Source organism: Ovis canadensis, chromosome 22 (assembly GCF_042477335.2).
Source record: "Ovis canadensis isolate MfBH-ARS-UI-01 breed Bighorn chromosome 22, ARS-UI_OviCan_v2, whole genome shotgun sequence".
NCBI lineage: Eukaryota > Metazoa > Chordata > Mammalia > Artiodactyla > Bovidae > Ovis > Ovis canadensis.
The window spans coordinates 37,036,263-37,063,004 of NC_091266.1; the positions used below are offsets into that span (position 1 = coordinate 37,036,263).

The 26,742-nt window shown below is 55.9% G+C and overlaps 1 protein-coding gene and 1 long non-coding RNA gene across 16 annotated transcripts in view; one reads left to right on the forward strand and one right to left on the reverse strand.

The window, feature by feature from the left end:
- LOC138427872 (uncharacterized) overlaps positions 1-4,705 on the reverse strand; it is a 60,943-nt gene extending 56,238 nt beyond the window's left edge. Inside the window, exon 1 of the long non-coding RNA XR_011252208.1 lies at positions 4,294-4,705. This is a non-coding gene — a long non-coding RNA (uncharacterized lncRNA). The remainder of the gene's footprint in view (positions 1-4,293) is intronic.
- PAX2 (paired box 2) overlaps positions 353-26,742 on the forward strand; it is an 89,943-nt gene continuing 63,553 nt past the window's right edge. For 4 of the 15 annotated variants that reach the window (XM_069567984.1, XM_069567981.1, XM_069567987.1 and 1 more), the window contains exons 1-4: positions 9,836-10,107; positions 11,159-11,269; positions 14,733-14,901; positions 15,624-15,821. In XM_069567984.1, the coding sequence (XP_069424085.1) occupies positions 9,909-10,107; positions 11,159-11,269; positions 14,733-14,901; positions 15,624-15,821 (677 nt within the window). In that variant the 5' untranslated portion in view covers positions 9,836-9,908. Of the gene's footprint in view, positions 387-487; positions 678-5,538; positions 5,605-9,835; positions 10,108-11,158; positions 11,270-14,732; positions 14,902-15,623; positions 15,822-26,742 lie in introns of those variants that run through there. The other 11 variants (XM_069567985.1, XM_069567983.1, XM_069567988.1 and 8 more) reach the window with 8 other exon arrangements.

Sequence of the window (26,742 nt, forward strand, 5' to 3'; positions counted from 1 at the left end):
TTGTAAGGGATTTAGCGAGCAGTTTCACAATGTATTGGCGACAAGGAGTGATTATGTCGCCCAAGAAAGTTGGGGTGCGTGTGTAGGAATCTTGGAAACATGTATTAAGACTAAGCCGTGTGTGGCAGGCGGCGGAGTAAGTGCTAGTGGAGAAAGTGGCAGGGGGCGAGCGCTGAGCGTCGTGGAGAAAGGGAACGCACAAAGTTGGGGAACGCATGAGAGTGAAGACGCCCCTGCGTGTAAGGCTGGCGACTGACGGGAGCGAGTGACAGCGAAGAAGAGGGGGGTGGGGTGAGAGGGTGTGCCGGCGTCTAGGCTGGGGATTCGGTCTCTGGGTGCCTGCGGCAGCGCGGCGGCGGCTTGCCTGCGGCGGGCTCGGGGCCGGGGTGCGTGTGCGCGCGTGTGCGCGGGACGGAGAGGCTGGGGCTCCCGGGCGCGTGGCTGTGCCTCGGCGCGGCCGGCTGGGTGAGCGCGGGCGCGAGCGGAACGCATAACCGAGGCGGCGAGCAGCCCAGGTTATCTGAGCCGCTCGGTCTTGGGTGACTGCGCCCAGATTTCAGGGCGGCGGCGGCAAAGGCGAGACGCGCTGTCGGGCCGCAGAGAAGCCGAGAAGCGAGACCCAGGCCCAGACGGCAGCGGCGGGGAGCAGAGCATGGAACAGCGCGCGGGCCGGGCAGGTAAGAGCGAGGAGGACCCTGAGGCGCCACAGGCAAGGGGGTGACTGAAACGCACGGGGGCGGCCAACTGAGGGACTCCACTTCTATTTCTGGTGCTTGCCCGGCGGCATGGCTGGGGACTGGAGCCCTGGGGCCTCTTTCCCACCGCTGAGGCCTCCCGCCTTCCGTCCCAGTGTCCTCTAAACCGACGAAAAACTTTCCACCCAGAAAACGTGAGTTTTACAACTTCTCTTGGTCTCTTTGCAGAATCTGGCCTTGGCTCTCTTGCTGTGCCTTTACGACTTGATCTTTCCGCTTTGCTGTCCTTCAGTGTAGAAATATTTTACCCGACTTCCCCCAAGTTGGGAGCACTGGGAAGGCCTTAGTTTCTAGTGGGGATGGAGTGTGGGTGCATGTGTGCTAGTGGGTGAGGACAGGCTGTGTGCACAAGTCTCTGTGCACATGTGTGAGGGTCTTGTGTATTTGAGTATGAGCGAGAGTGTAAGCACTGGTGTAGATAATATGTGTGGAGAGAAGGTTGCTCCCAAAATAAAAAACTCCAGGGAGGCCTGGGACAAGAAGAGGGATGTCAGGCCCCGGGGGACCTGAGTAGGGAGGAGAATCCGAAGCTGCATACCCAACGGGCTAAGGCAGTGGAAGGCTGTTCCTCTCTCTTTTCCCTCCCCCAGGCCGGCCACCTCCACTCTGTCTGCCCACTAGTTTTCCTGATGTAGCACAGGGATGGGAAGCCAGGGACCCAAGTTTAGTTTCAGATTGTCAAGGAGGGAGAGGGTTGGATCAGGTTTCCAAGAGTTTTTCAAATAATACCACAGAGGTCAAGGACTAACTCCAGACCTTTTTGCCTCACTCCTCTCCTTCTCCAAATCACCTTCTTCCTCTCCCTCCTCCCCACATCTACCAGCTCAGGCTCTAGTTCTTTCAATTGCTTATCCACCCTCAGCACTGCCCTTCCTGTAGCTTCTTGGCCTAGTCCCTCAGCTACCTCCATTCCCTCTCGGAGGCCTTGTCCTCACTGGGGGAACTTGGGCCCCCAAGAGTGTCAACTGGGGCCTCTTGGGCTTTTAGGGATCTGGGCCACCCCTCCGCACCAGAGGTTTAAGTAGGGAGATCAATAGCAAACAGTTGTAATGATCTAATTAATTATGGCAAAATTAAAAGCGAGTACAAAATCAATCTCTGATGGTGTTGAAGATGGAATTCAATTGAGAGCCCATCTGTGCACCCCCTCGACCGTATAAATATGCAGCCCAAGGACAGACCTAATGGCTGGGCCTTCCTGGGAACCTCTCTCCCCCTTTCTTCCCCTCCTGCACAGAGCTTCTCTCTCCCTCTGTCTGAATCTATTTATTTTGCCTCCTACTGCCTCCTGCCCCCACCCCTCCTTCCTTCCCGGTCCTGTCTGCTCAGGCTCACGACACTCCCACTTTGCCATTTTCCCTCGTGGAAGGAGGCTCTCACTGCCTCGCAGGCCTGGGGTGTGTGGACCTGGCTCCCAGTCCCTGCAAGTCTCCCGGAAGACACAGCCCGACCCAATCCCCAGCGCCTCGGGAAGAAGGCAGAGCGGTGGGGGCATCCTTGGGCACCTCTCCGGGCCCTCACCTCAAGCTTCCTGGCGTTGGGGATACTTCACAAGAGGCGAGGGCGCTTACCCAGGGCCGCCTGCGCCTACCGGCATGTGCCCGACGATCCGCTCTCCCGGCGCGGTCGGCCCAGCGGCCAGGAAGACCAGCTGCGCACAGCACTCCAATTTTCCCTTCCCTCCTTTCCCCGCTTTGGCCGACGCGGGGATCACATTCCCGCCAGCCCAGCCAGGCCTTGGGGAAGGGTAGGGAGGAGCTGCGGAACAGGGCAGGAGGCAAGGCTGGGTCTGAGCAAGGAAATGTTTCCCTTCCAAGGCGCCTTCACTCTTTTTTCACTGCCTTCTTCCGGTCCCTCGGCCCTCCCCTCATTTTTGAACACCTCTGGCCGAGGCACAGAACAAACCAGGACTCTGCGTGCCCTAGAGGGCCCCGGGTCCCCTCTTAGACCCATACGGCTGGTTCAAAATGACGCGCAGGAGAGAGCGTGCCCGGCGGACGCCCTGGCGCAACCGGCGCAGACGGGTTTGCGAAGGATGCGGGTTATATTTAGTATCGCTGAGCCTGTCCGGAAACAGCGAAGACCACCAGGATAAAGCCAGAGAAGGGGTAACTGGAAAGGATCGGCTATCAGGTCAATTGCGGTTTTTGGCCATCGATGCCTCTACTCTCAGAACCATAAAAATAAGTCCTTTATTTAACGACCTTCCTTTTACTCCACTGGCCTGACCCAGCAAGTTCTCTGCCTCCCTGTCGCTGGTCCTCTCTCTCCCTCCTGTGGCTCTGGGCCCACGCTGATTTCTCAGGTGTCTTTATGCCCCCCTCCAGACCCCTCCTACTCCCTACTCCTGCAGCCGGGCCCTCGGGGCCTGGGGGAGACACAGCCTGATGCCTCCTACCCTCTTTTGCCAGGCCTCCTCACCCCGTTATTAATTGCTGTGTTGACCTGCAGGATTGATTGGCGGCCCCGCTGGAAGAGGCTGCGGAGGCCTTGGCCTCGGTGCAGCCTCGGCTGAGGGCAGAGAGGGGAGGGGGAGGTGCTGGGTATGGGCCCTGAGCGCCTATCTCAGCCCCGCCTGGGACACAGCTGTTTGCCTAGACACTTACTCCACCTGCCTCACAGATCTTTCACACCCTCACAACACTCACACACTCACAGGATCCCTTCACCGAGAGGCGTTCAGCCCTCAAGGAGACACATCAGAAATTCTCCATAGATTTAGAAATTGAAAGAGGCTTCCTCTCTCCATCAGTTTCTTCTCTACCTTCGTTATCCGCAGGTCTTAGACTTCCCGACCAGCCTGTTCGGAGATAGCCGGAGTGACCTACTGAGACCTGGGCTGTTTTTCTGTCCGATATTTACTTTGCATCTCCCCCAACCTCCCCGCCCCTCCTCCCAGGAACAGTTGCAGAAAGTTAAGAAACAATCCTGGATGCAGGTAACCCTTAAAGTCTCAGACCAAAGCACTTCTCTAGAAAGACTCCGTGCCCCTACTCCAGAGGGATTTGGTTAAGCCCTTTTGTTTCAAGTTCGGTGGATGGACCGCTCTGGATCGCACAGGATAGAGGGCAGAGGCTTGCGGCAGCTAGGGATAGGGGTCTGACCCAAAGGCGAAGGCCCTCCCCTCTCCACCCCTCCCCCTTCCCTAAACCTTGGCGCGCGCGCGCACACGCGCGCACACACACACACAAACACACGACCCCACAGACACAGCAACACCTCGCTGCCCGATTCCAGGCCACAGGCCCTCCGGCTTGGAATCCAAGCGATAGTGAACCCCGGGACGACCCACTTCCAGGCTGGGGTGGGCAGAGGCGGGAGGGGCAGACGACCCTCGGCCAGTCCCCAGAGAGACCCCTTTTCCTTGGTACTCTCCCAGTCTCATCAGCCCTTCTCTCTCCACCGAGGTACCCTCTCCCCTCCGCTCCGGTCCTTTGTCTCCGGCCACTTAGCGGCGCCGGGCAGCCTGGCCCCTGCCTGGGCGGCCCTGCCCCTGGCTTCCCTGTTTGTCTGGCGGGGCTCCCCCTGCCTTCCTTACCCGCTCTCGGCTCTGGCGCGTTCTCCGCCTGCTCCTCACGTCCGCACAGCTGCTGGGAGAGGAGGCAGGGAGGGCGGGAGCGCCGCGGACGGATCCAGGAGAGTAGATTTGGTGCTTGCTGCAACTCGGGGAAAACTCAGCCCGCCCCTCTTCAACTATTCCTCAGCGCCTCGGAGCCGCGCGCCCTCACCCGCGTTTGGCCCCTTCCTTTCCTTGTACGTTGGCGGTGGCTATTTCACTTCCCTGGTCTGCCCAGCATCTGAAGTTGCGTTCCCCCTGCCCTATACTCCGTTGCCTTTTGGCTTCCCGCATGCTACCTTCTGTCCCCTTCCTCCGCAGCCCCCTTCTTGGCGGTGGCTTGGAAGGTGTCGCTGGGGACGTCCGAGGTCCGCCGGCACAATCGCCCTTCACCAGCCGGGTCAGGCTCAGGGCTCAGGGCCTGGCTGAGAAGAGGGTTAATCATTACTCGCCACAGACCCTCAGCCTCACTGGGACTCTCTCACCCTGGGGGAGGAAGTGAGGAGGGCAGATGGCCAGGTGGGCACCCCGGCTTGACCCCAGCCAGCCTCCTCGGCCCTTCCAGAGACACGTGCCTTCTCTGGTCCCTCAGCACCTTTCACATCCCTTTCTTTTCCTCCTCTCTCCCTTCTTCCACTCCTCCCCTTGGTCAGGCCTCTCCCCGCCAGCTTATCTCCGCTCTGGCTTTGGCAGGTTGACTGCAGGTCCTGGGAGGAACAACTTTCTTTGTTTGGAACCGAACTGGATGGGATTTCCTTACCCATCTCCACCAGCAAGCCACTTCCTCCCAACCATTTTGCCCAAAGGGGACCACGCCTGAGGCCACACTTAACCTGGGCTGTTGGCCAGGGCGTGGTATTTAACTGATCCTCTAGCAGTTGCAGTGGGGAGAGGGGCGCAGGAAGAAGTGGGAATGGAAGAAAGGCAGGGAAAAAAAAGTAGAGTGATGAACATGGACAAGGGTGCATTGCGACAACAGAAAGAAAAACATCCGAAAGGGAGGAACACAGAAAGGAAAGCAGTGAGGAGTCCTCTTTACCTTTATAGGGTAGACGTTGGATGAGAAACATCACCCCCTGCCCTGAGTGCCTAGATCCCTCTCTTCCCTCTTTGTGAAAGGTTAAGTGTTCAGAAAGTCTACTGTAGGCATATTTGGTTTCTAAAATGCTTTCCTATTGGCTAGCTCCATGGAGAAGCAAGACAGGTGGAATTATCCCTATTTTACAGGCAAGAAAACTGAGGCTCAAAGAGGCAAAGGGACTGTGCACGTGGAAGCTATTGCTCCTTCCCTGGGTGAGTGGCCCTTTAGCTGTGCAGAGGTCTAGAAGCAGAGGGGGAGGGCAGGCTGTGTCCTGGAGCACTAGAGCCTCACTGGGCCTCTTGTGCCCCCCTCACCGCCTTCCAGCTTGTTCTCTGTTGGACAGAGAATTCATTACCTTACCTCCTACCCTATAGCCTTGCTGGCCCAGTTTCTCCTGGCTTGACAGTTTTTGTTTTGTTTTGTTTTGTTTTGTTTTCCCTGCTCCCCAGTCTGGTGGCCCACTGGCGGCAGCCACCTGGCAGGCCCGTGCCGCTAAGAGGCCGCTTTGGTGGCCAAGTGGCTTGCATTGTCGTTTCTCGTCAAAGGGACTGTGAAGGGCCGGCAGGTCGCTAGGACCTCTTGTGAGGAAAAGCCGGGTTAAAGGAGGAGGGGCCGGGGAGGATAAAGGCGCAGCACGTGCGCTCGGCCTCCTCAGGACCAACAGACAGAGCGGGCGGGGCCAGCCGGGAGTCAGGCCCCCCGGGCTTCACGCAGGGAGCCCAAATATTGGGAACAAAAGCGGGGAAAGAAGAGTGAGCGCAGGAGGGTGGGAGGGAGCAAGGGAGGGAGCGAGGAAGCAGAAATTAGGGGGTCTTAGATGAAAAAAAAGAAAGTAGCTTTAGGGGGAATGTGCCGTGGAGTGTGAAATTGCAGCCCATGGTGCTCCATATTGTACCAGAAGCTCTTCCAAAAAAAAAAAAAACACCATCCTCCAACGTGACCAGAGGGCTAGGAAGGGGGAGGGGCGGGGAGAGAAGCGGGAGGAGGAGGAGAAAGGGTCGGGCCGGAGCTGGTCAGGGCGAGCTGAAGTGGGGCCCCAGTGCATGAAGCGGCCGCTTGGGACCTGGTCCCAGAGAGGATGCGCCCCAGGGGCACCCCGGGACCCTGGGGGCCAGTGGGCCTTGGCTGTCCAAGACTTAGATTGTCAGTCGAACTTTTTTCTCTTTTCTTGTATTTTTTTTTTTTCTGGTGGTGGTGACTTCCAAAACTAAGAATAATTCTGAAAAGGAGCTTGGCTGTGGAGCTGATGCTCTGCTCCACCCTCCTCTCTTCCCTCCTCTGTTTTCGCTTTTCTTCCCTTTGGACTAGTTGTGTGTTTTTTTTTTTTCCCCCTTGGTACTAAACAGCTTTCCCCGCCTTGAACTTTAATGCATTTAATTTGGTCCGCACCGTGGGGAGCATTTCCTAGGGAGATACATTTAATTTCGGAATTTCTAATCCCCTCACTCAGAGCCCCAGCCCTGGCTCCCCTTGCCGCTCCCCGGGAGGTGGAAGGAGCGGAAGGAGGAAGGCTGGCCGACGTGTCCAGGAGGGGCATGACTGAGATGCTCCCTGGGCCCCCACCAAGCCCTCCCCTCAGAGGCAAGCCACCTTCCCCAACTGCTCCAGGTCAGGCATCCAGGCCCTGGGTCAGGGCCCTGCCTGCATTGGGTAGGCAGCCAAGCCTCAGCCTTTCTTCGCCAGGGCAGAAAGCACTGGGGCAGACTAGGGAATTCAGTCCAAGAAATTACATGGGAAACGTGAAAAGGAGCTGAAGGATTGTGCAGGGAGAGCATGCAATTAGGGGTTGCAGACAGGGTTTTGACCACTTGAGTTCAAGCACAGTCTGCCCAGAAATGCATCTGGGAGCTCTGGGTGCTAGTTGCTCTTGGCTTGGGGCGTCTTTGCCTGTGTATGCTGTGGGGGAGGAGAGAGAAGCTCAGTGGAGACCTTAGCCTCGGACACCTACACCCGGCAGAGCAAGCAGGAGACAGCCAGAGAGTCAGGCAGCCAGTGCTCATCAGTGAGGAAGGAGGCAGAGGCGGGGGCGCTAGGCGCCGGGTGAGCCTGGCAGGGAAGGGAGCGGAGAAGGTGAAGGAGCGGAGATCCACACGGAAGATTTATTGGGCAGATCAGATGCACAGAGGCGGCTAATGAAGCAAATCCCGAGATGGGTATCAGAGCAACTCCCCAAAAGTTTATTTGCCTTTAAATTTCCGCAGGGAGGCGGGCGCCTTGTTTGAAGTGTAAATGCCCCTAGGTTGGGGGGTGGAAGGGCCGCTTTGAAAACACCAGAGAGAAAAGGTTCATTTAGAGGCAGACGGGAAAAGCAACCAACCCTGACAGGTCGGAGCCCGGGTTGTGTTTGGGGTTGGGTTGTTTTCTTTCTCTTTCTTTTCCTCTTCTTTCCTTTTTTTCCTTTCTGGCTTTTTTTCCCCCCCTCCTCTACTGACTATAGAAGAAGAAAGGGAAGAACAGGAAAGAGAACATCAGAGGGAGAGACCAGCGCCTCTGGAGAGAAATCTGTGCCAGCCCTTCAGCCTGGAGCCCTGGGAGAAGGCCGGGGCTTGACTAAAAGGGTTTCTAATCATCATGGAATATTGCTCTTTGATTTTCTAGGTCCTTGAATGGGCTGGAGCCAAAAAGGAAGGTGCCAGGGGCTGGCTTGGTGGGAGGGTGGATGTCCAGCTGGCGTGGTACAGGGAAAAGTGTCTCAGGAGCAGGGTGGTGGGGTTCTGGAGTCCCAGGGACTACCTGGGAACTGGACTGTCAGGGAAGGGTCTTCACTTCTCAGGGGTCATGTCAAGTAGAGGTGTGTGAGCGCAACTTCCAGCACACTTTGTGTACCGTCTCCTTCTTTACAAGAGAAGAAAATCCCTCTTCGTTGGTATGTAAAAAAAGCCTGTTGTCTGCACCCAGGCTTCTTCATAGTCTGTGTAACCTAAGGATATGTCTGGCTGATTCTAGAAAAATCTGAGTCTCTGTGCAGACAGGGGTGCTGTCCACTGTCTAGTTTTTCCAAGAGTTCAGACTCCCTAAGACAACTTCCTAGACCAACATAAGGAGACCTGGGGCAAAGGGCTCCTTTAGTATTGAGCTCCTTCTCAGTAAAGAAGACCCTTCCTCCATGCAGGGGGGGCCCCCCTCATCTCAATTGTGACTTAATTACCTCCCTGAAAGAAGCCCGAGGCTGTACCAGCTAATATCACCCGAGAGCCCCTTACTCCCAGGCCCGAGAGCCATTCCCTTTAGGCTGCCGGGGACGGTTTTCCCTTCTCGCTCCCCACACCAAGTTAGTGCGTGTTCGTGGGGCTGTGAGGCCAAAGGAAACCCAGGAGCGCCATCTGCAGGTCTCGAGAGGAAGAGACTGACCTTCGGGGCTGGACCCTGCGTCTTTCATCTCCCGCCCGAGGGAGCCAGCTGGGCCGCGCAAGGGATGTGGGGCTGAGGGCTGGGAAGGAGGGGGCAGGTGGGGAGGGGACTTTTCCTTCCAGAAGTTACTCCGCAAGTGGATTAAACGAACTGGGCTCCGGAGGATCCAGGAAGGAGAGGAAATGCCAGGATCCCAGCAGATCCTACCTCCTAAAGAGTGGGGAGCTTGAAACCCTGTCGGTCTGAACCTGGCCCGAACCGGGCCGAGGATGAAGGGAGTTCTGAAAACCAACGTGCGAGAGGCCCTATAGGAGTTTCCTCCTACCTGAGTCGGAGCGGGGGGTGAGTGGGGGCCGCCGCCTTCGACCCCCAACCTAGCTGCAGCCTAGGTTCCGGACAGAGAGACAGCGGCGCGAGTCCGCGGCTCTTCTGCAGGCGCCGGGGTCAACAGGCAGGGGCCAGAGTTGCCTCGAGTACCGGCTGCAAGAGCGCATCGCGGGCTTCCCTGAGCCGCCCTTTCGCAGACCCAGGAAGCTGGGGGGGGGGGGGGGTGCGGAGCGAGCGAAGGAGGGAGAGAGTTAAAACATCAGCTGAAGTGCCAAGATGATTTATGAGAGGAGGGAAAATATTTCATAAAGATCTCCCGGATATTCTGTACTTAACCAGTTAGGAGACAAAGGGCTTCTCCTGCCTGGTGCTTGCGCGAGCTAACCTGAGCGAGCGAGCGAGCGAGGGAGCGAGTGCGGACGAGGGCTGCGGCGGCTGGGCCGGGTCGAGCGCGCAGCGCCTCCTGCGCTGGCTCTGGATCCGCCGAGCAGGCAGCGGGCGGCGCTCAGCCTCGTTCGCAGCCTCTTCTCCCCAGCCGGGGAGAGCGAGGCGAGCCTCGATCTCCCGCCTCCTCTGCCGCCAGCGACCGGTCTTTCTGCACTGTCTCCCCAAGCCCCCTCCCCGGCCACCTGAGGGTCCAGGAGCAAAGTCCCCGGGTTCTCGCACCGTCCGTTGGGTCCCACTGAGGCAGGTGGGTCCCCGCCGGAGGTCTCCAGCTCGCTTCTACACCGAGCGTTCTGGACTGTCCAGACCCTTTTAGGCAAGGGGACGAGGGAAGCCTTGCACGCAGCCGCGCGTGGGACGGGAGAGGACAAATTGCCGGACACTTTGCCCCGGAATGAGAATTGGGGGTGTGTGGGTGGGGAGGTACCTCAGGAGGGACAGGCGAAAGGGAAGGACCAGAGAGAGGAAGGAAGAACCAGGAGGAACGGAAGGGAACTCAGCTGAGAGTAGCGGGGGGAACAGGACTACGGATGCGGACCGAGCTGGGGGCTCCGTGGCTCATGCGGGCACTGGCCGGTGGATGGCAGGGCTGGGTGAGTTGGGACTTCGAGCCGGATTCGGAGCGTGGCGCGCTCTGCGGTCCTCTGTCGTTGCCTGAATATTCATTAGACTGGCCCTTCTTTATCCTTATCTAACGTTTATCTTATCGGCGAGTTTCGTTTCTCAGTGTAGTTTTAATCCCAGGCTCCCCTTCCCCCTCCCCCTGGCCCACTCCCCTCCCTCCCTCTTCCTTCGCCCGCTGCTCGCTCCCTCCCTCCCGTTTCCCCCTCCCCTGCCCTCCCCTCGCCGGCACCGGAGTGACAGGCGCGGGGCCCTCCTCGCCGAAGCTCCGGGCTCCGGCGCTGGCGAATCACAGAGTGGTGGAATCTATTGCCTTTGTCTGACAAGTCATCCATCTCCCAGCGCTGGGAGGGGGAGGGGGTCTGGAGGGGGCTTTGCAGCTTTTAGAGAGAGACACACCGGGAGCCCAGGCTCCAGTCTGCGGCCGAGTCTTCTCGCAAACGCAACCCACCTGGGGCCAGTCCAGTGCTGCCGGCGTTGTTCGGCTCCCTCCCTCCCTCCCGGCCCTTCGGCCGCGGCGGCGCGCGCCAGCCTTTTCCGGGGGCGGGGGCCCGGCTCGCGCTCTCCCCTTCCGAAGGCGCCGGCTCGGACATCCCGAGGATTGCTACTTCTTTGCCAACTTCTTCAACTCACCGGCACTTGGAGCGGCCCGGCTCCCCGCCTGGCGCCCTCGGGCCGCCCCTTCTCCTGGCCCACTCCCGACTGCCGCCTCTGGATGACCGGGTTCCAGGGGAGCTGAGCGAGCCGTCTCCCCGCCCAGCCTCAGCCCTGGCCGCAGCTGCCGCGCGCGCCATGCGCCCCCAGGTCCCCCCGGTTCGACCTGCCGCCCCGGGGCCGTTCTGCTGACCGCCCAGCCCCGCGCCCCGACGGTGGGAAGTTGCGGCCGCTGCGGTTGCGAGCTCCGATCGGCCCGGGAGGAGTCCCCGCGGGGAGCGCAGCGCCCCCCGCTCTCGAGCGCCGGGTCGCAGACGGGCGCCCACTCACCCTCCCTCCCCCACCCCGTCCCTCCCTTTTCTCCTCAAGTCCTGAAGTTGAGTTTGAGAGGCGACACGGCGGCGGCGGCCGCGCTGCTCCCGCTCCTCTGCCTCCCCATGGATATGCACTGCAAAGCAGACCCCTTCTCCGCGATGCACCGTGAGTACCGGCGCCCGGCTCCTGTCCCAGCACGGGGCTCCCCGTCCCACCCTAGCCTTTCCCGTCCTGTCCTGTCCTGTACTGTCCTGAGGCGGCTCTGGCCTCTTATGCTCAGGTCCCATCTTGGAGGCCACCCTGGCTTCTCCTGGTCCCCCCTTTTCGTTCTTCCTCTTTCTCCCATTTCTCGATCTAAAGACCCTTCTCTTCCTTCTGCCTTATGTCTCTCATATTTATCCTACTACCTGCCTTCCTACCTCCCGGGTGCCCATCCTTTCTTCCTTACTTCCACCTGCTTCTTCTTAAATAGTGGATCCACAGCCCCTGACCCTGGCTCCAGCCACCGTTCCCCTGGCCACCCTCTTGCCTGGGGCTGGGAGACTAATGGGCAGGCAGTTTTTAGGGTTTTGTGTTATGCTTACTTTGTTTTCTCTCTGTTTGGCTCCCCATCCTTCCTCCTCTCATCTGTACCTTTCTCGAACTTAGAGTGTGGCTGTCCAGGAGAAGACTCCCCGCACAGGCAGTCTCAGTGTCAGGACAATCAGGCAGAAGAGCGTGGGGGTGGGGTGCCCCCTTCTGACCCTCAGCTCCCAGCTTCTCCTGGCCCTACCAGCCCAGGCAAGGCTTCATGTGGGCTGGTTTGAAATACTTCCTTCCTCTTCTTTTCTTGGCTGCCGTCCATCCTACTTCCCCTCTGGTGTCCCTGGAGTTGGGAGTCTGAGATTGGCCAGACATGGTGGTCATCTTTCTCTGCCTTTCCTGGGGAGATGCTCTAAAAACAAAGAGGGGTTCCAAGGAGAAATCGAAGTCAGCGAGATATCACATAGAAAAGCCTTCCAAGCAGTCCCAAAGCTTTGCTCTGCTTCTAGTTCTGAAGGCTCCTTGCCAGTCTCCCACTCCCTGGTAAGGATGATCCAACCAGTAACCTGGCCAGGAGATCAGAAAAGAGGGAGAAAAGGAGGTGGGAAGAACAAAAGGAAGGCAAATACCAAAGCTGGGGAGAAAGAAAAGAGAAACCAAAACCAGGGCTAAGAAAGAGCAAGAAAACAGAAAAAAAAATGTTACAGTAAAAAAGAGAAGGGGAGAAAATAAATTTAAAATAGGAAAGGAGGACTATTTAAATTAAATTTGAATTTATCTAATTCTTGTCCTATGTCTTTAGCTTGGAAACAATTCAGAGATTTTTTTTTTTGCAGGCTTTTTTCCCCCCAAAAGGTAAATAGATTCTAAATAGAAAACTTCTCTGTAGATTAATAAACAAGGATGATTTGTAACTTTTCACAAGGAAACTTTTTAGAGCTGGCTTGGATCTGTGCTTTGGACAAGAGAGCCCAGGAGGGAGGGAGAGCTGCATTTTTCTCTAAGCATTTATTTAGCATATATATGTATATATATGCTTTTAAAAGTACTCCTGGGATAAAATATATTTCCCTAAATAATTTCCAAGCATACACAGGAAATCCGAGCCAGAGACCTCCGGCTACCGCCGGTTTGTGCCAGCCGAGCCTGAAATCCTGTCTCCTTTTCGGAGGGAGTGGAACCGGGTACCACACCGTCTTCGCCCAGCCAGCCGGCCTCCTGGCCCTGCTGCCTCTGCTCTTTCTCTCCTCTCTCGCCGATTCCGCGTGGGATCTGCCGAGTCCTGGCCGCCCACTGGGTACCACTTTGAAGCCCAAGGCGAGCCGAAGGTGGTCGAAGGAAGGGAGAGACCGCGGCGCGGGCTAGCCGGCCAGCAGCGGCAGCCGGAGTCGGCGCCGGCGGCGGCGGTGGCGCAGTCTAGGCCCGACTCAGCACCGGCCCTCGGCCCCAGCCCTGGACTCCCGCGGTACCCCCTTTCTTTCCCCACCCCTTAGATTGGGGTCGAGGGGCCGGGCCCGGAGCCCGGGGAGGCTGAATTATTCATCTTTAATCTGCCCGCAGCTGCCGCCTTTTCATACCGGTAACGCGAGTTCTCCCGGGGCCTAAATTATTGATGGTCGGCTTTGGAGGGAGGGGAGGGGTGAGGAGTGGGGCTAGACGTAGGGAACCTAGCATGGGTGAGGGGTAGGATAAGAGGCTTCGGCCTCCCCCAGCCTGGAGATCAGAGGCCTCTCCCTAGAGGTTTAGCCGGCCCCTATTCTCGGTCCCCCCAGAAGGGGACGGGAGAGCAGCAAGCTGGGTGCAGGTGTCCCCGCTTTCTCCGAAAGTCTCCAGAGGCTAGCAGGACAGGGCTGCAGGTTGTTGGTCCGGTCAGGTTGGACTCTGCCGCTAGAACTCTGTGCTTGGATTGCTCAGTAACTGCGACTGCGTGTTGATGGCTCTGGGTGCAGGATTTCTAGACTGCTGTGAGTCAGGGAGAATGGGGCACCAGGCAGCACCTTCAGGCCTGGCATCCGGCGACCACTACGGCTCCGAGGTTGGGCGCCTGCAGCAGGAGTCAGGTTGGAGACCCAGCACCCTCCTCTTGCCCAGGAGAGCAAACGCCCTTGCTGTCCCCTTTCCTGAGTGGCAGCGGAGGTCTAAAAGGTCAGAGGAACGTGATCTGGCTGAGGCTGGCTGCACAGGGTGCCCTGTGAACCTTGAGCCCACCTAGGCAACCTGTACCATGTGTCCTGGGCGAGGCGGTGGGTCCCCAGCCTGGCGCAGTGGGGCAGGCGAATGAACCCAAGCAGTCTGCATTCTGTGGTTGCTAGCGGGCACCTCACCGCTCTCCACTGCATCCCTGTCACCGAGCGCAGCAGACTCTGGGCCCCTGCCTCTTCAGCCTAGCCCCTTCCCTCCTTCAGTTGGCTTTCTTTGAACTTTAAACACTAGGCGGGGTGGGGGGGAAGTATGGCTCCCCAAATACCTAAAGATAGAAAACATAAAGGAAAGAAAAACTCCCTGTTCCCCCCCTCCCAAAAAAATCACAATAAAAACACGGGGAAAGATGTAGGAAGACTCCAATTCCAAATAAATACAAGGAAAGAGGTAGGGAGCAGAGGGGAGAATGTCAGGGACTTAGCTCCTCTCCTACCCAACACCCCAGAATCATCCACTTCCAAGCACGCTCCGACAACTCCCTCTCGCCTGCGGCTCAGGCGGGATTGCGCACCGTCCTCCGCCGGCCCTCTCTTGGCTACATTCTTTCCTGCCGGTATTAATTCCCACTTGGCTCTTTTTCTCCCCTTCTTCCCCCTTTACCCCCTCTCGCCCCGCTGCCCATCCCTTCCTCATTTTCTCCCTGGCGTCGTACAGGTTTTCGAGTCGCGCGTCCTTTCCCAGCCCTCCGCCCAGCCTCTGCACTTCCGCGTCTCTACGGCCCCGCGGCTCCCTGTCCCTAATCCCCTGCGTTGTGGTCGGCCTCCGCCGTTCGCCCGCGAGCCCAGGAACATGCCCTTCCGCCCTGCCTGCTCCCTTCTCCCATCCTGGGCCGCGCGCGGACCCTGACTAATGGCCGGTCCCTGCTGTGTGTGGGGTGTTGTGTCTTTTTCTTGTCTCTCCCCAGCAGGGCACGGGGGTGTGAACCAGCTCGGGGGGGTGTTTGTGAACGGCAGGCCCCTGCCCGACGTGGTGAGGCAGCGCATCGTGGAGCTGGCCCACCAGGGCGTGCGGCCCTGCGACATCTCCCGGCAGCTGCGGGTCAGCCACGGCTGTGTCAGCAAAATCCTGGGCAGGTGAGGGTCGCGGAGCCGCCCCTGAGAGATGCCCCCGTCTCCTTCGCGGGCTGGACGGCCCTGGGTCTCCAGCCGAGGGCTTGGCTAAAAGTGTAGGTCGCTAGCGGGCGTGGGCGATCCCTGACTGCGGCTATCTGGAGAGCGGCTCCTTTTGGCAAGGGCACGCAGGTGGTGACTGCGGCCCCAGAAGCGCCGTCCAGCGCACTTGCTAGGCTCCAGATTCCTCCCTGGGAGAGAGCCGGATTCCTGTCTTCAGAAACGGAAGGACAGCTCTTCTCTTTGGAAGGGAGGGTTGGAGGAATAGGGTGAAGGTAAAGATGGGTGCCCCGAGAAAAGAATCAGCTTGAGAGGTGCAAGGTTAGTCCTGGTTCCCATAGGGGCCCTGTGCTCAGCGGGAATGGGCGGGAGGCCTCCAAGTGCTGTTCCTCCCGCTCTTCTCAAATGAAAGGCCAGGCTTCCCTGTTCGCCTATTGCAGCTGTTGTGTGTGCAGCCTTTGGTACGACCACCTTCTGGGAGAGAGCGTCCCTGTTGTCCCTGCCCTCATCCTCCGACGTATCCCTGCCTTAGCCGAGTGGCTTTGGAAGCCCACTCAGACATGCTAGGTCTTTTCCCTCCGCACCACTGCCTCCAGCGGGAGAGTGGCTTAGCGGCTCCAGAGCCTGCAGCCTCACTCTCTGCCACCGCCTGCTTCTCACTGACCCTGCTGCCTTTCCCCGCGCAGGTACTACGAGACCGGCAGCATCAAACCCGGAGTGATCGGCGGCTCCAAGCCAAAAGTGGCAACACCCAAAGTTGTAGACAAGATTGCTGAATACAAGCGACAGAACCCAACTATGTTTGCCTGGGAGATCCGGGACCGGCTTCTGGCGGAGGGCATCTGTGACAACGACACGGTGCCCAGCGTCTCTTCCATCAACAGGTGAGTAAGCCACGCTGGGCTGCAGGGCGGGGCTCCAGCTCCCAGCTCCCGCGCACCAGAGTTTCTCCCAGCTCCAGCTCCGTTCTTTCTCCAGCCTCCGCCTGCCCTTGCTCCTAGGCTCCCAGGTCCTTTGGGCAGGGAGAGGGGACCTGGGAGGCAGAGAGACAGACAGACAGACAGGGCTGTCTCCAGCTCAGGACTGGGTATTTCCTGCCAGGCTTCTCCCGCTGGCGTCCTAGAAATGAATCCAAGTGTTTGTGGTAATTAAGACTCCAAGATTACGCGCCTCGGTATCTAGAGACAATCACAGCCCACAGCTGAAGCCTTTAAAATGACCAGTGTCCTATTCATCACCTCTAAACAGACTTTCCTTTCTAAAGGCATGCTCCCTTCCCCAGGGGCAGCCACCTGTCCTGGCTCCCCGCCTCCCCCCACCCATCATCTCTGCTGACTCCTATAAAGGTGGCCTTCCTGGGAGCCCAGGCCTTGCTAGCCAGTTCCACACAAATTTCTGGCCTATTAGCACCAGTATCCAGGCCTGTAGAGCAAACATCAACGACCAGCAAACTGCTGGCAGGGAGCAGAGAAGCTAGACAAGGAGTGGGATGCCAAGTCAGGAGGGAGAACTCTGGACCCTGAAGCTGAACCTCAGGAGATGCCTCCAACCACCTAGCGTACCTGTGTCCAGGCCTGAGGCTGCACTGATGACAGGTTCAGGCACAGGGTGACAACTCAGGCTGGAGTCAGCTCGACATATAGTAGCACAAGTTAGTCTCCCAATCTTCGAGCCACTCCAGTGTGCTCTCCAAGATACATGCACACTCCACATATGTACCACCCCACCCAGGCCAGCGTATACATGTGGCAGGTATAGCACATAACAGGAGCACTTGGAGATGGGGACCCAGGATGGCTTTCCCATCACAGAACTGCGCAACCTGACATCAGCAGAGACCCTGTGCAAATTCCAGACAGCCTTGGCCAGCTTTTCAACCCCGGCCCCTTGCATTTTAAGGCAAATCCCCAAATGAGAAGAAGACTGAGGGTTTCATACCCGTGTTTTTCTTTACACTCTTCATAGGCTCATTATCAGAGCAACTAATAATTCAGCTGGTGCCTTTTTCTGAAACTGGCATCACGTATCAAGGTTCTTTTTTTTTTTAATATTTTGCAAATGGTATGGAATTATCCCAAATCATCCTGAAAACAGCAGGTAAAATTAGCTGGTAGAATGTACCTTGGCTAAAGAAGATTCCCTCTGCCACACTCGTGCTGTAACGTACTGCGAGGCGACCCCAGAAATTATCCCACTGTGTGCCATCTGTATTAAAATGGTTATTCAGTTATGAACAGGGTAACATAATACTGATCAGCTAATTATACACCCTCCGAAAACCCTCCAGCTCCCTGGGCCTGGCTCAGCTAGGTATTGAGAGCATAGCGGTTTGACATTCAGACACTTTCCAAAGGAGCTGGAGAAAGACTGGGCCCTCCCCCCCTCCCCCACACACACAACCTGCATTGGGAGAGGAATGAGTCCCTGGGCCTGGCTCAGCTAGGTATTGAGAGCATAGCGGTTTGACATTCAGACACTTTCCAAAGGAGCTGGAGAAAGACTGGGCCCTCCCCCCACACACACACACAACCTGCATTGGGAGAGGAATGAGTCTTTTGCATTTAAAAGCCAGTGGAGGAGGCTGGGGAAGCTCTGGGGCTGGGGCAGGAGCGGGAAGGGTACAAAGCAATGTCTCCTCTCAACCTCTAGGCTGGCTACTGGTCTAGGGAGTGGGTTTGAACTGGGGTCTTGGGAAGAGAGAAGCCCTGCTGAGGAGCAGTGTTGATGGGACTGGGTGCTGGTATTCTGAAGCAATCTTGTTGCGATAGGATTTGCAAGCCTTTGAAGGAGCCCAAGATATGTTTGGTTAAAGCAATGTGCTTCGCTCTGGGGGCGTGGAAGATTGGGGCAGTCAGTGCAGGTGTGGTGGCAGCACCCCTTGCCTAGCACCCTTTCTTCCCCCCTCTCCCCACTATATACCCCTCACTGGCTAAGATGTTTTGGGAAGCTGGCTTATGCAAAAGTTTGAGAATGCTCTCATCCTGAAAAGCCACGGAGAGCAGGGGATGGATGACCCCAGGCCCAAGCTCCAGAGGCCTTGAGGTGCACTCACCAGAACTGGGAGAAAGTAGAAGAGTGAGCTGCTAGTGGGATGAGAGTGGGAGAATGACCTCGGTTTAACAGCTCTGACAGCAGCAGGATTTGCTCAACACAGAGCGTGATCCCCCGAGGGACACAGAGGCTACCTTTGGGTGTGGAACTATAGCCATCTGTGGGCAGGTGTTGCCGGAGATGGCCAGGGTGTGGGAAGAAAACGGGGAAGCTGCTGGCAGCATGGGCAGCCAGCCCTGGGTCTGCAGTGAGGCTTCCTGGCTGGCTTTGTCAACAAGGCTTGGTCAGAGTTTTCTTGACTTTGCATTGTGATTCATATGTGGGAAAGAATTCTGGGGGCTTCCTGGTATGCTGCTGAATTGGGTCTGGGGGGATGCATCTGGGCCTGATGCCCTTAGCATTATGCCTCCAGATGCTTTGGTCTGAAGGGGAAGGTTTGTCTGAGATGCATTGCTTCACCCTAAAGGCTGCTAAAAGTGGGATTTCTGCTGGTACTGCTGATGCCAGGAACTTTGTGAATTCTCACTCCTTGTAGGAAGAACCTGGAGATGTTCTTCTGTGTCGAAAGTATGGTGTGTTGGGGACTGGGTGGTTCTCGAGTTTAGACCTTTACTGTGGGTGAGGTGCCGCTTGTGTTGGGCACTTTATAATACTCACAATCAAGGATGTGTCTGTACTGGCTGTTGGCAAGAAAGGAAGTCCACACGTGCTTATCCACCTGAGCCAAATCGCAAGGGTTTTCATCTTCTCCTCCCCCAAACAGATGCTGTCGCCGCACTTGAAATATGCTATTATGGTTATAAACTGAATTGCTTTTCCTGCTTTAAAAATGGTTTTGGCTATTTCTGATCCTGTCGTGATAAAGGCTTGGACATCCAACTCCCCTTCTCCATTGGCAAATCCTCATAGCAGTACCTCTCTGAGCCAATGGAGTAGGTAAGGGAGGCCTCCCAATCTCACCCTCACTCCCAGAAACCACCATCAAAAATCCGGAGGCTGGACTGGATTGTTTAGCATGCGGAATTTATCTGAATGGCTCTCAACTTTGGGTTACTGGTCGTTGAGTGTGGAGTTGCCAGCTCTTCAGCTTGTGCTTAAACACTGCTGCTGTGTGTGTGTGGGGTAGGGGGTGTGTTTATAAACAGGTGACTTGAGACTGAAAGCTCATGTGGGAAATGGCCTAGAGTGGGGAGGAGATGGAGGGGGACCCACCCTGCTAACAGTCACCTGCCTAGTTACGTCGCTGAGCAATTGGCTAGGCAGGAAGGATTTTCCTGATTATATGCCAACGTCTTCAGGTTTGGCTGTTGCTCTGGGAAGGGAATATAGCTCCTTTGAAGGCACAGGTGCAGACTCTAGCGAGAGTCAAGTGTTCCTGAAGATCCCCTGAGGGTACTGTCTTGGACTGAGCTGACAAGGAGGCCATCCATCTTTTAGCTTTCTCAGCCGACACTATACTGTGTGGGACCAGGGCACTCCCAGCTCCTAGATCTTTCAAGTGAACCCTCCCAGAGTTAATTTCCCACCAATCACCTGCTACCCACACCCTTCCTTAGCCTATTTGGATTATAAGTGAGCATATGTACTCTCCTAGCGGTGGCAACACTGGCTTCAAGAAGGCACCAGCCCCAGGGCTGTTAAACAGTTCCATCTTGTGTTATCTGCAAGTCTTCGTCAGAATCTGGCACTGGGGTGACAGGTGGTCTAGCTGTTCATTCAGAGGTCTTTCCAAAGAAGCTGGGAGCCACTCATCCCAGCCAAGGGAATGCTGAAGACACATTCGGGGCTGGGGTCTGTGTCTCTTTCTGAGACTCAGGTTCTAGAACATAGCATATTTGACTCTTGGACAGACCTGGTTTGGCACAAAGCTGGACCAGAGAGGCTGCGTTGCCCACCACATTTCTGTACCCTTGCACTTGTTTGGTGGTCAGGTCTGTTGGTCTTGTGGCCAAGAGCCAAGGCAAAGAAGAAGGCTTCTCCCCACAGAGGAAAGGGAAAAATAAGGATAAAGGACTTGCTTTGTGTGCCCCTTGGTTTTCTGGATCAGGCCACCTCTAGTGGACAGATGTGCCAGTTTCTGTCGGAAGACCCTTGCCTACCTGTCCTTCCCTAGAGAATGTCTCCTGCTTCTAACGAGGCTTCCCCTCATTAGAATAACACGTGAAATAGTCACGACTGCTGGCACTCTTATTTCTTTAAATGAGCTGGAGTTGTCCCCCTGAAAAGCCACCTTTGTTCACTTAGTTATTTTAGATGTCTTGGCCAGCAGTTGTATTGGTCTAACTGTTTCCCTGTGGGCAGGCTTCGAGTGGGAAGTCAGGCCACAAGATGGCTTTCAGGTGAGAGTGATGGCTGGTTGCCCTGAGTTCTTACCTCCACTGGCAACTCTAGGAAAGAGGAGGACAGGAGGGGTTGTCCATAACGAAAGCTCCAGGTGCATTTTGGAGGGTGATTCGAAGAGGAAACTAGAGGGGGGAACCCTAAATAAATAAAGTGTGTCCCAACTATTCCGAGAACTCAATAAAACAATCACACCAAATATGAAGAGGCATAAATCTTGTGTCTGCACAGGTAACCTACTCAATTGCTTTTATTATCGCTCAGGCTGCCTCCATTTATTACCGTCCACAGTCTGGGCAAAGGAGCTTGCGTGGAGGGTGGTCTCCAGTGCAATTCTACACCCCGAGAGGCAACAATCAGCCCATACAGCCAGGGATTTCGATGGGAGCTCGGAAGGGCCCATCTGTCTGCATGAAAACCAATCAATAACTCTGTAACCAGAGCCCTTGTCACAGGGAAATGGACAACACAACAGTTCAATACAGGGGCCACGGGGGGAATTAGCCAAGTGGAGATGGACCAGACAGGAGGAGCCCCTGGAGAAGGGAGACAGGGTGCCTAGTGAAGGGAATATTCGGGAGGGAGTGAGATGGAGCAATGGCTTTGTGTGCATATTGGAGGGAATTATTGTGCAAAGTAGACCCAGGGGACTGGAGGCACCGTTGGAAGCTGGGGCGCTAGGGAACAGTTGGGAAGTGGGCTTGTTCCAGTATGTGAGACAGTGTGGTTGTATATGTGATGGTGTGTTTGTGGACTAGAACGTTATGCTTGCATAGAAAGAATAGCTATAGTAGTAACTGATGTGGAAGATGAACCAACCTCCCTGCTCCCCACCCTCCCCAGCCTGCACTCTCTCCCTCTGAGTCCACAAAGGAGTGCCTTAAACCAGGGGCTTCATTTTCTGTCCCCAGCTCCCTAGATCTCCAACTCCAACTGCTCTGAAACTTCATCTCTTAAAGTTCAGGTCCGTTCTTAGCCCTTCCTTATTGCTACCTGGAGTTGAAGTTCTTTAAGAGGAAACTGTACACTGGAAAGAATTTCTCTCTCACTTCCTGTTCTTTAAAAGAATGTAGTATAGGGTGTGAGCCTGGCTGCCACTTCCCTGAATCCCTGCTGTTTCACCTCACCCCCCACTCCCTCCACTGGCCCTCCCTAGGTCAGATTCTCCAAGGGAGAGTTTCTTGCATTCATGCTGGGGAAACAGGTACAGGTGCAGCCATGTCGAGTACCACTCATCCAGCCACGCGGGTGAGCCTAGAGAAGAGAGAAGGGCCTCTGATAGATCTCGGGTGTGGGACAGTGTCTCACAACCAGTGCCCAGGAACAGGTAAAATATTGAATGGGCTTAAAATTAAATCACTGTGGGTTTATCTGTCTACCACTGAACTACTGGGTTGAAATGTTTTTCTCCCATTGAGCAGGTTGTTGAAATGTTTTTCTTCCCGTTGTTTCGGTGCTCTGAAGGTGCAGCTTGAATACATTCATGATGGTTTATGGGCAACAGAGGTTGCTATCTTCAGGGTGTGTGGATGTGTGTTTGTTTGTGCCTACTTGTGTCTGTTCCTTAGTGAATGGGCTCTGAGGTCAAGAGCAGAAAACAGAGGATGGCCCATGCAGTATGGCCTGGAGTCACAGACAGACTGGACACCCTGTCCCTGGGACCATCAGGCCAGTCGTTGAGGCGGTTATCGGGCCACTGGGCAACAGTAATAGGGCTGAGTTGAGAAGTCCTCATTCCATAATTTGGAAAAACTGGGACCAAGTTTTTCTTCCATCTTTATTTGTACTGTAGCACTCTCTTTAGCCCGCAATACGAGGGGCTTTGCTACAGTGACGCTCCTTTATGATAGAGAGCTTTGTGATCCGCTGTCCATTTTCACTTTGACACTTGAGTCCCAGTCCTGTCAGCAGAACTAGTTAAGGACCAATTGCAAAAGCAGCTAAGAAGATGCCCTTCCTGGTGCACCCCCTTGCTGCAGAGTTACAGTGCAGTGGCCCATCAAGGCACACCATGCCCCCAGCAGGAAGCATGGCAGCAGCACTGAGACACAGTCATGGGCATAGCTCCTAAGAGCCAGGCCTTAGTTACAGCCTCCAAATCCTGCCCCAGGAATCCAGGTGCCAGGGAAATAAGGAAGAACCTGAGGTAGGACAGGGCAGGGCCAGGGAGGGGAGGGCAGAAACAGAGCTGGGAACCAGAGAGGGCTTGGACACCAAACCCCGTGGGGCATGATGGCAGAGGCAGATGCTTGGGGTCTGGGTGCAGGGGAGCTATGGAGGGTGTGGAAAACCAGAGGAGGATGACCTGGGACAGGGGAAGAAGAAGCAAGGCCCTGTATATACCTGGGAGCTCTCTGCTAGGAGGATAAGGCATGTAGGAGGGAGATGGGCGAGGCTGCGGAGCCAGGCTCCTCTGTGGCTCATTCTCAACAACCATAAAAAGAACTGGACTCTTGTGGGTTTTGAGTGATAATATGATAAGAAGGTATTTAAGTTTTTCATGAGAGAGAAACAGAGTTATTGGCATTCTGAAGAGGCTGGGGTCTATTGTGGGGCTGTGTGGGAAGGAAAGCAGTGCCCTGAAGTCCAGACTGGTAAGAAACACGTTAGTGGAGATGCCGTATGGCTGCAAAGGGCATGAGGACAGGTGCCTCCAGGACCTCGCAAGGAAGGTCGGTGGGAGAGCCGAGGAGGCTGGGACAGAGGTGGTGAGAGCCACAGAATCAGGAGCTGGATTGCACAGGCCCAGCCTAGAGGCACTGAGATTTCGCTTTTAAAAACTCTGTGTTGGTCAAATAAAATACATCTCCGGGCCTGATTCAGTTCATGGGCCACTGGTTTGCAGCCCCTGGTCTGCGTAACTGGACATAACTTACCTCTCAGCTTCAGACCAGAGCTGTCATCTCGGGGCGGGTATCGGGGATGTGACATTTCCAGAGCCTCTGAGTCCTGGAGCCCCTGAGGAAGGGAACGAGTTCTAAGTCCTCATAGCTAGAGGAGGAGAGGGGGTGATGCACATGGAAAGGGAAGAACAAAAGTAAGAATGAGGAGGAAGAGTGAGGAAGGAGGTGATGAGGCTGAGAGGTGAAAGGCAGAGGCCTGGGACCTGGGTTTGCTGGGCTGGGCTTGCCTGGCCTGAACGTGTCAGAAGGTTGCAGGGAGCCAGAGCTCTGAGCGGCTGGTAGAGCAGGCTGCTGGGGTGGCCTCCAGGAGAGGCTTGGAAGGTTGTTAAGGAGAAAAGGGGAGGCCAGCCTGGGAGGAGAAAGGTGGCAGAGCAAAGGATGTGGTGTGGGAGCTAAAGTCTTAAAACCTGGAGCCCACGGTTGCCTGTACCAGGGAGCATACCGCAAGGCAGGCAGGCAGCGGCTGCGGGGCTGCTGCAGTGCGGTCACTCCAGCCTGGTCCCTGGCAGAAGAGATAGTGGGAGGGAAGCCAAGAGGAAGGAAGGGAGGGCTGGCTTCCTGGGTGTTCCAGCTTAGAGCCCCCTCCACTTGGGAGCCCTGGCCACTTGGCTCTGGACTCCTCTGCCTGCTTTCAGCCCGGCATGAACTCCCCTGCAGTGAACCCCTCCCGAAGCCATCCAGGAACAGAGGCAGCCAAAGGATGAGCTGGGTGGCTCCTGGCAGCAGGAGGAGAAGGGGCTGTGAGGCAGCAGGCTGCAAGGGGAGCTGTGCCCACTGTAGGCAGAGTCAGTTGGGGAAATGGAGAGGAGGACTCAGGAGACTGGAGGAGGGCAGAAGGGAGAGCGCAGGGGCCCCCGGGCATGAACACATGGGAGTGAGCACTAGGGCAGCTGCCCCTGGGCCTCATGTGCCCTCGTGGCCCCAGGGTCTCTGCTGGGTCGGTGAAGGAAGCCTAGGGTGACCAGGAGCCTGTGGGCAGCCCCCAGCCCGACAGGCCCCAGAGATGGTTATGGAAGAGGCCCTCATTCTGCCCTGTATCCCATGACCCTTCATCCTAATTCTAGAGGACAAGATGGTGCCCGCCTAGCGTGTGGTTCTGAGAGGGGTTGGTGCGTCTGTGTTGGGGGTCTCTGTGTGGCTCTGTTTTGGAAAGAGTGGGTGGGCTCATGGCATCTGGCCAAGTCTTGCATTCATGCCCTGGGAAGCTGTCTCAAAGAGCCTGGCATTACCAGGAGCTCTTAAAAGGCTTTAGCTGCCCATCTTGTCCAGTGGACAACGGCAGACTGGTTTGCCTTTCAGAGAGTTTCCAGCTGAAGGCATTTTTGGGTTCCAGGACAAAAGTCTCCGCCTTCACCAGGATGGCCTGCCTGTTTGGGTTGTTGTCTGAAAATCATGGGGTTGATGAGATGGTCAGCGTCGCAGTGGGTGGATGAGGGGCCCCCTATCGGGTGCACAGAGGGTCCCAACACAGTTTAGTCTGTGTGCAGGCACGTGTGCATTTGCTCTGTTGGAGGTGAGGGTGTGGAGCTGTGTGCGATGCGGGACTGGTGTGTGTGTGTGTGGCACACTACTGGCAATACTAGCAGCAGCTACTTGGTTCGTGTCTGCTGAGGTCCTCACAGGGAGTGTACATTTAGATAGGGACAAAGGTCAAGCTATTTATCTCCTTTTATCATCTGTGGAGTGGGTACCTCCCCTCCCTCCCCGCATCCCTCGTCCTCTCCTTTCTCTCTCTCTTCCTCAACATTACTCAGGTTAGCTGCTTTGAGTTAGGCGGCGAATCTCAGTAGACTCTAAGGGAAGAGTGAAGAGAATTTGATAAGATCAGGAAGGCCATCCTTCCTCTAGGGACCAAAAGAGGTTTCGTGTTCCGCACGCTCTGCTCTGCCTCTCTTGAGGAGCTGACACACCAGGACAGTCGCCTTCCTGTGGACTGTGACTGGGAGAGCCGGAGAAGAGGATGTATTCCTGGGCTTGAGACTGGGGCTGCCTTTCCTGCTCACCACGAGCCTGGGGAGGAAAGTCTAAGAGAGCCCAGGATGAGGGAGAAAAAGGGTAGAAGAGAGATGGCCGAGATGGAGAGAAGCGGGAGCCAAAGCCTGGCTTTTGACTGAGTATGTGTGTTGGGAAGGGAGTCGGGGGAGTGTCTTTTTTGGGGGGTGGGGGTGGGGGTAGAGACTCTCAGATCTTTTAGCCAGTCTTCTGGGCTGATCACTGAGCTCACTGCAGAGGGTACAGCCCTCCTAGAAACTGTGTTCATGCTCACCCTCCTGCCCTCTGCCCTCCCAATCCAGCACACGTATGCCTCTTTCCCTACCCTCATCTCCCTTTAACTTGGCTTTGAAGACAGTAATTCCTGACCCCAGGGAGACAGCTTGGAGGGCAGTGCAGACTCCTTAAGAGATGGCTTCCCAGGTTGGATACAAAAAAAAGTTGAGAGAAATTCATTTCATGGCCAGTGGCTGCTTAAAAAAGGCGATTCCAGCATACGAATGTGATAAATGTTAACTGAGCATTAATCGCATTAAAGAGCGCCCTATAAACTTTTCATTTCTAATTAAATTCGTCCAGTGATGCTGCCCAAGCGAGTACTCTGGGCCTTTGTTTATGTGGAAAATTAAAATGCAAATACAATGGAATTTATTTCTAGGAGTGGAGTGACGGGCTGGCCCCTCTGGCTACTGGTCTCCCGGCCTGTCAAGCCAGGTAACTGCTCCTTTGGAGGTTCTGTCACCCTTGGGACACATTCTGGTATGAAGGGAGAGGCCAGAGTTCAAGGTCAAATAGAGTTAGAAATAGAGGGGAAGGTGTGGAAAGAATTGAAAAGGAGAAAAAGACAATAGATAGTCCAGAAATAGAGAGAGAGGCACTGTCCCCATTTCCCACCTTCCCCCTCCAACACCCACCTCTAGGAGAAGGGACCCCAGGCGTTGCTTGTGAGTAATGTCCTGACAAGCCTTCCCTGCAGTTCAGCGAAGAAGGACGGATATGGGAGGGAGAGTTTGGAGAAGCAGCCTTGCCAGCAGATGTGGGCTTGCTCCTCAAAGAACCAAGTGGTCATCAGCAGACAAGGGCCCAGGGCTTGGATTTATCTCCAGCAGTTTGAGGGCCGGCTGCTGTCCACATAATGGTTCCACTGGGCTCTTCCTGCCAGTGCCAAGCGGCATTGACACAGGGCAGTGGAGCATAGAGGCTCTAACCGAGGACGCTGTGCATGCACGCCCGCACGCACGCAGCCTTCTCGAACGTAGGGAGAGCTGATCACTCATGAGAATAAACAAATGTCCCGTGCAGGGAGTCCTTTAGTGCCCTGATCCCTCTGATAAAAGTGGTAGCTGCAAATGCTATTGAATGGAACGACCTAAAGTTCCTATTTACCAAAACACAAATTAAGTCGAATAGAGAGAAAACCCGGGCAAGAAACATCATTTGGGTTTATCAGTAGAGACACTGAAAGATTGCTGTGCTGCACTATGGCTAAGGAAGTTGTAAATAGCATTAAAAAGTAGAG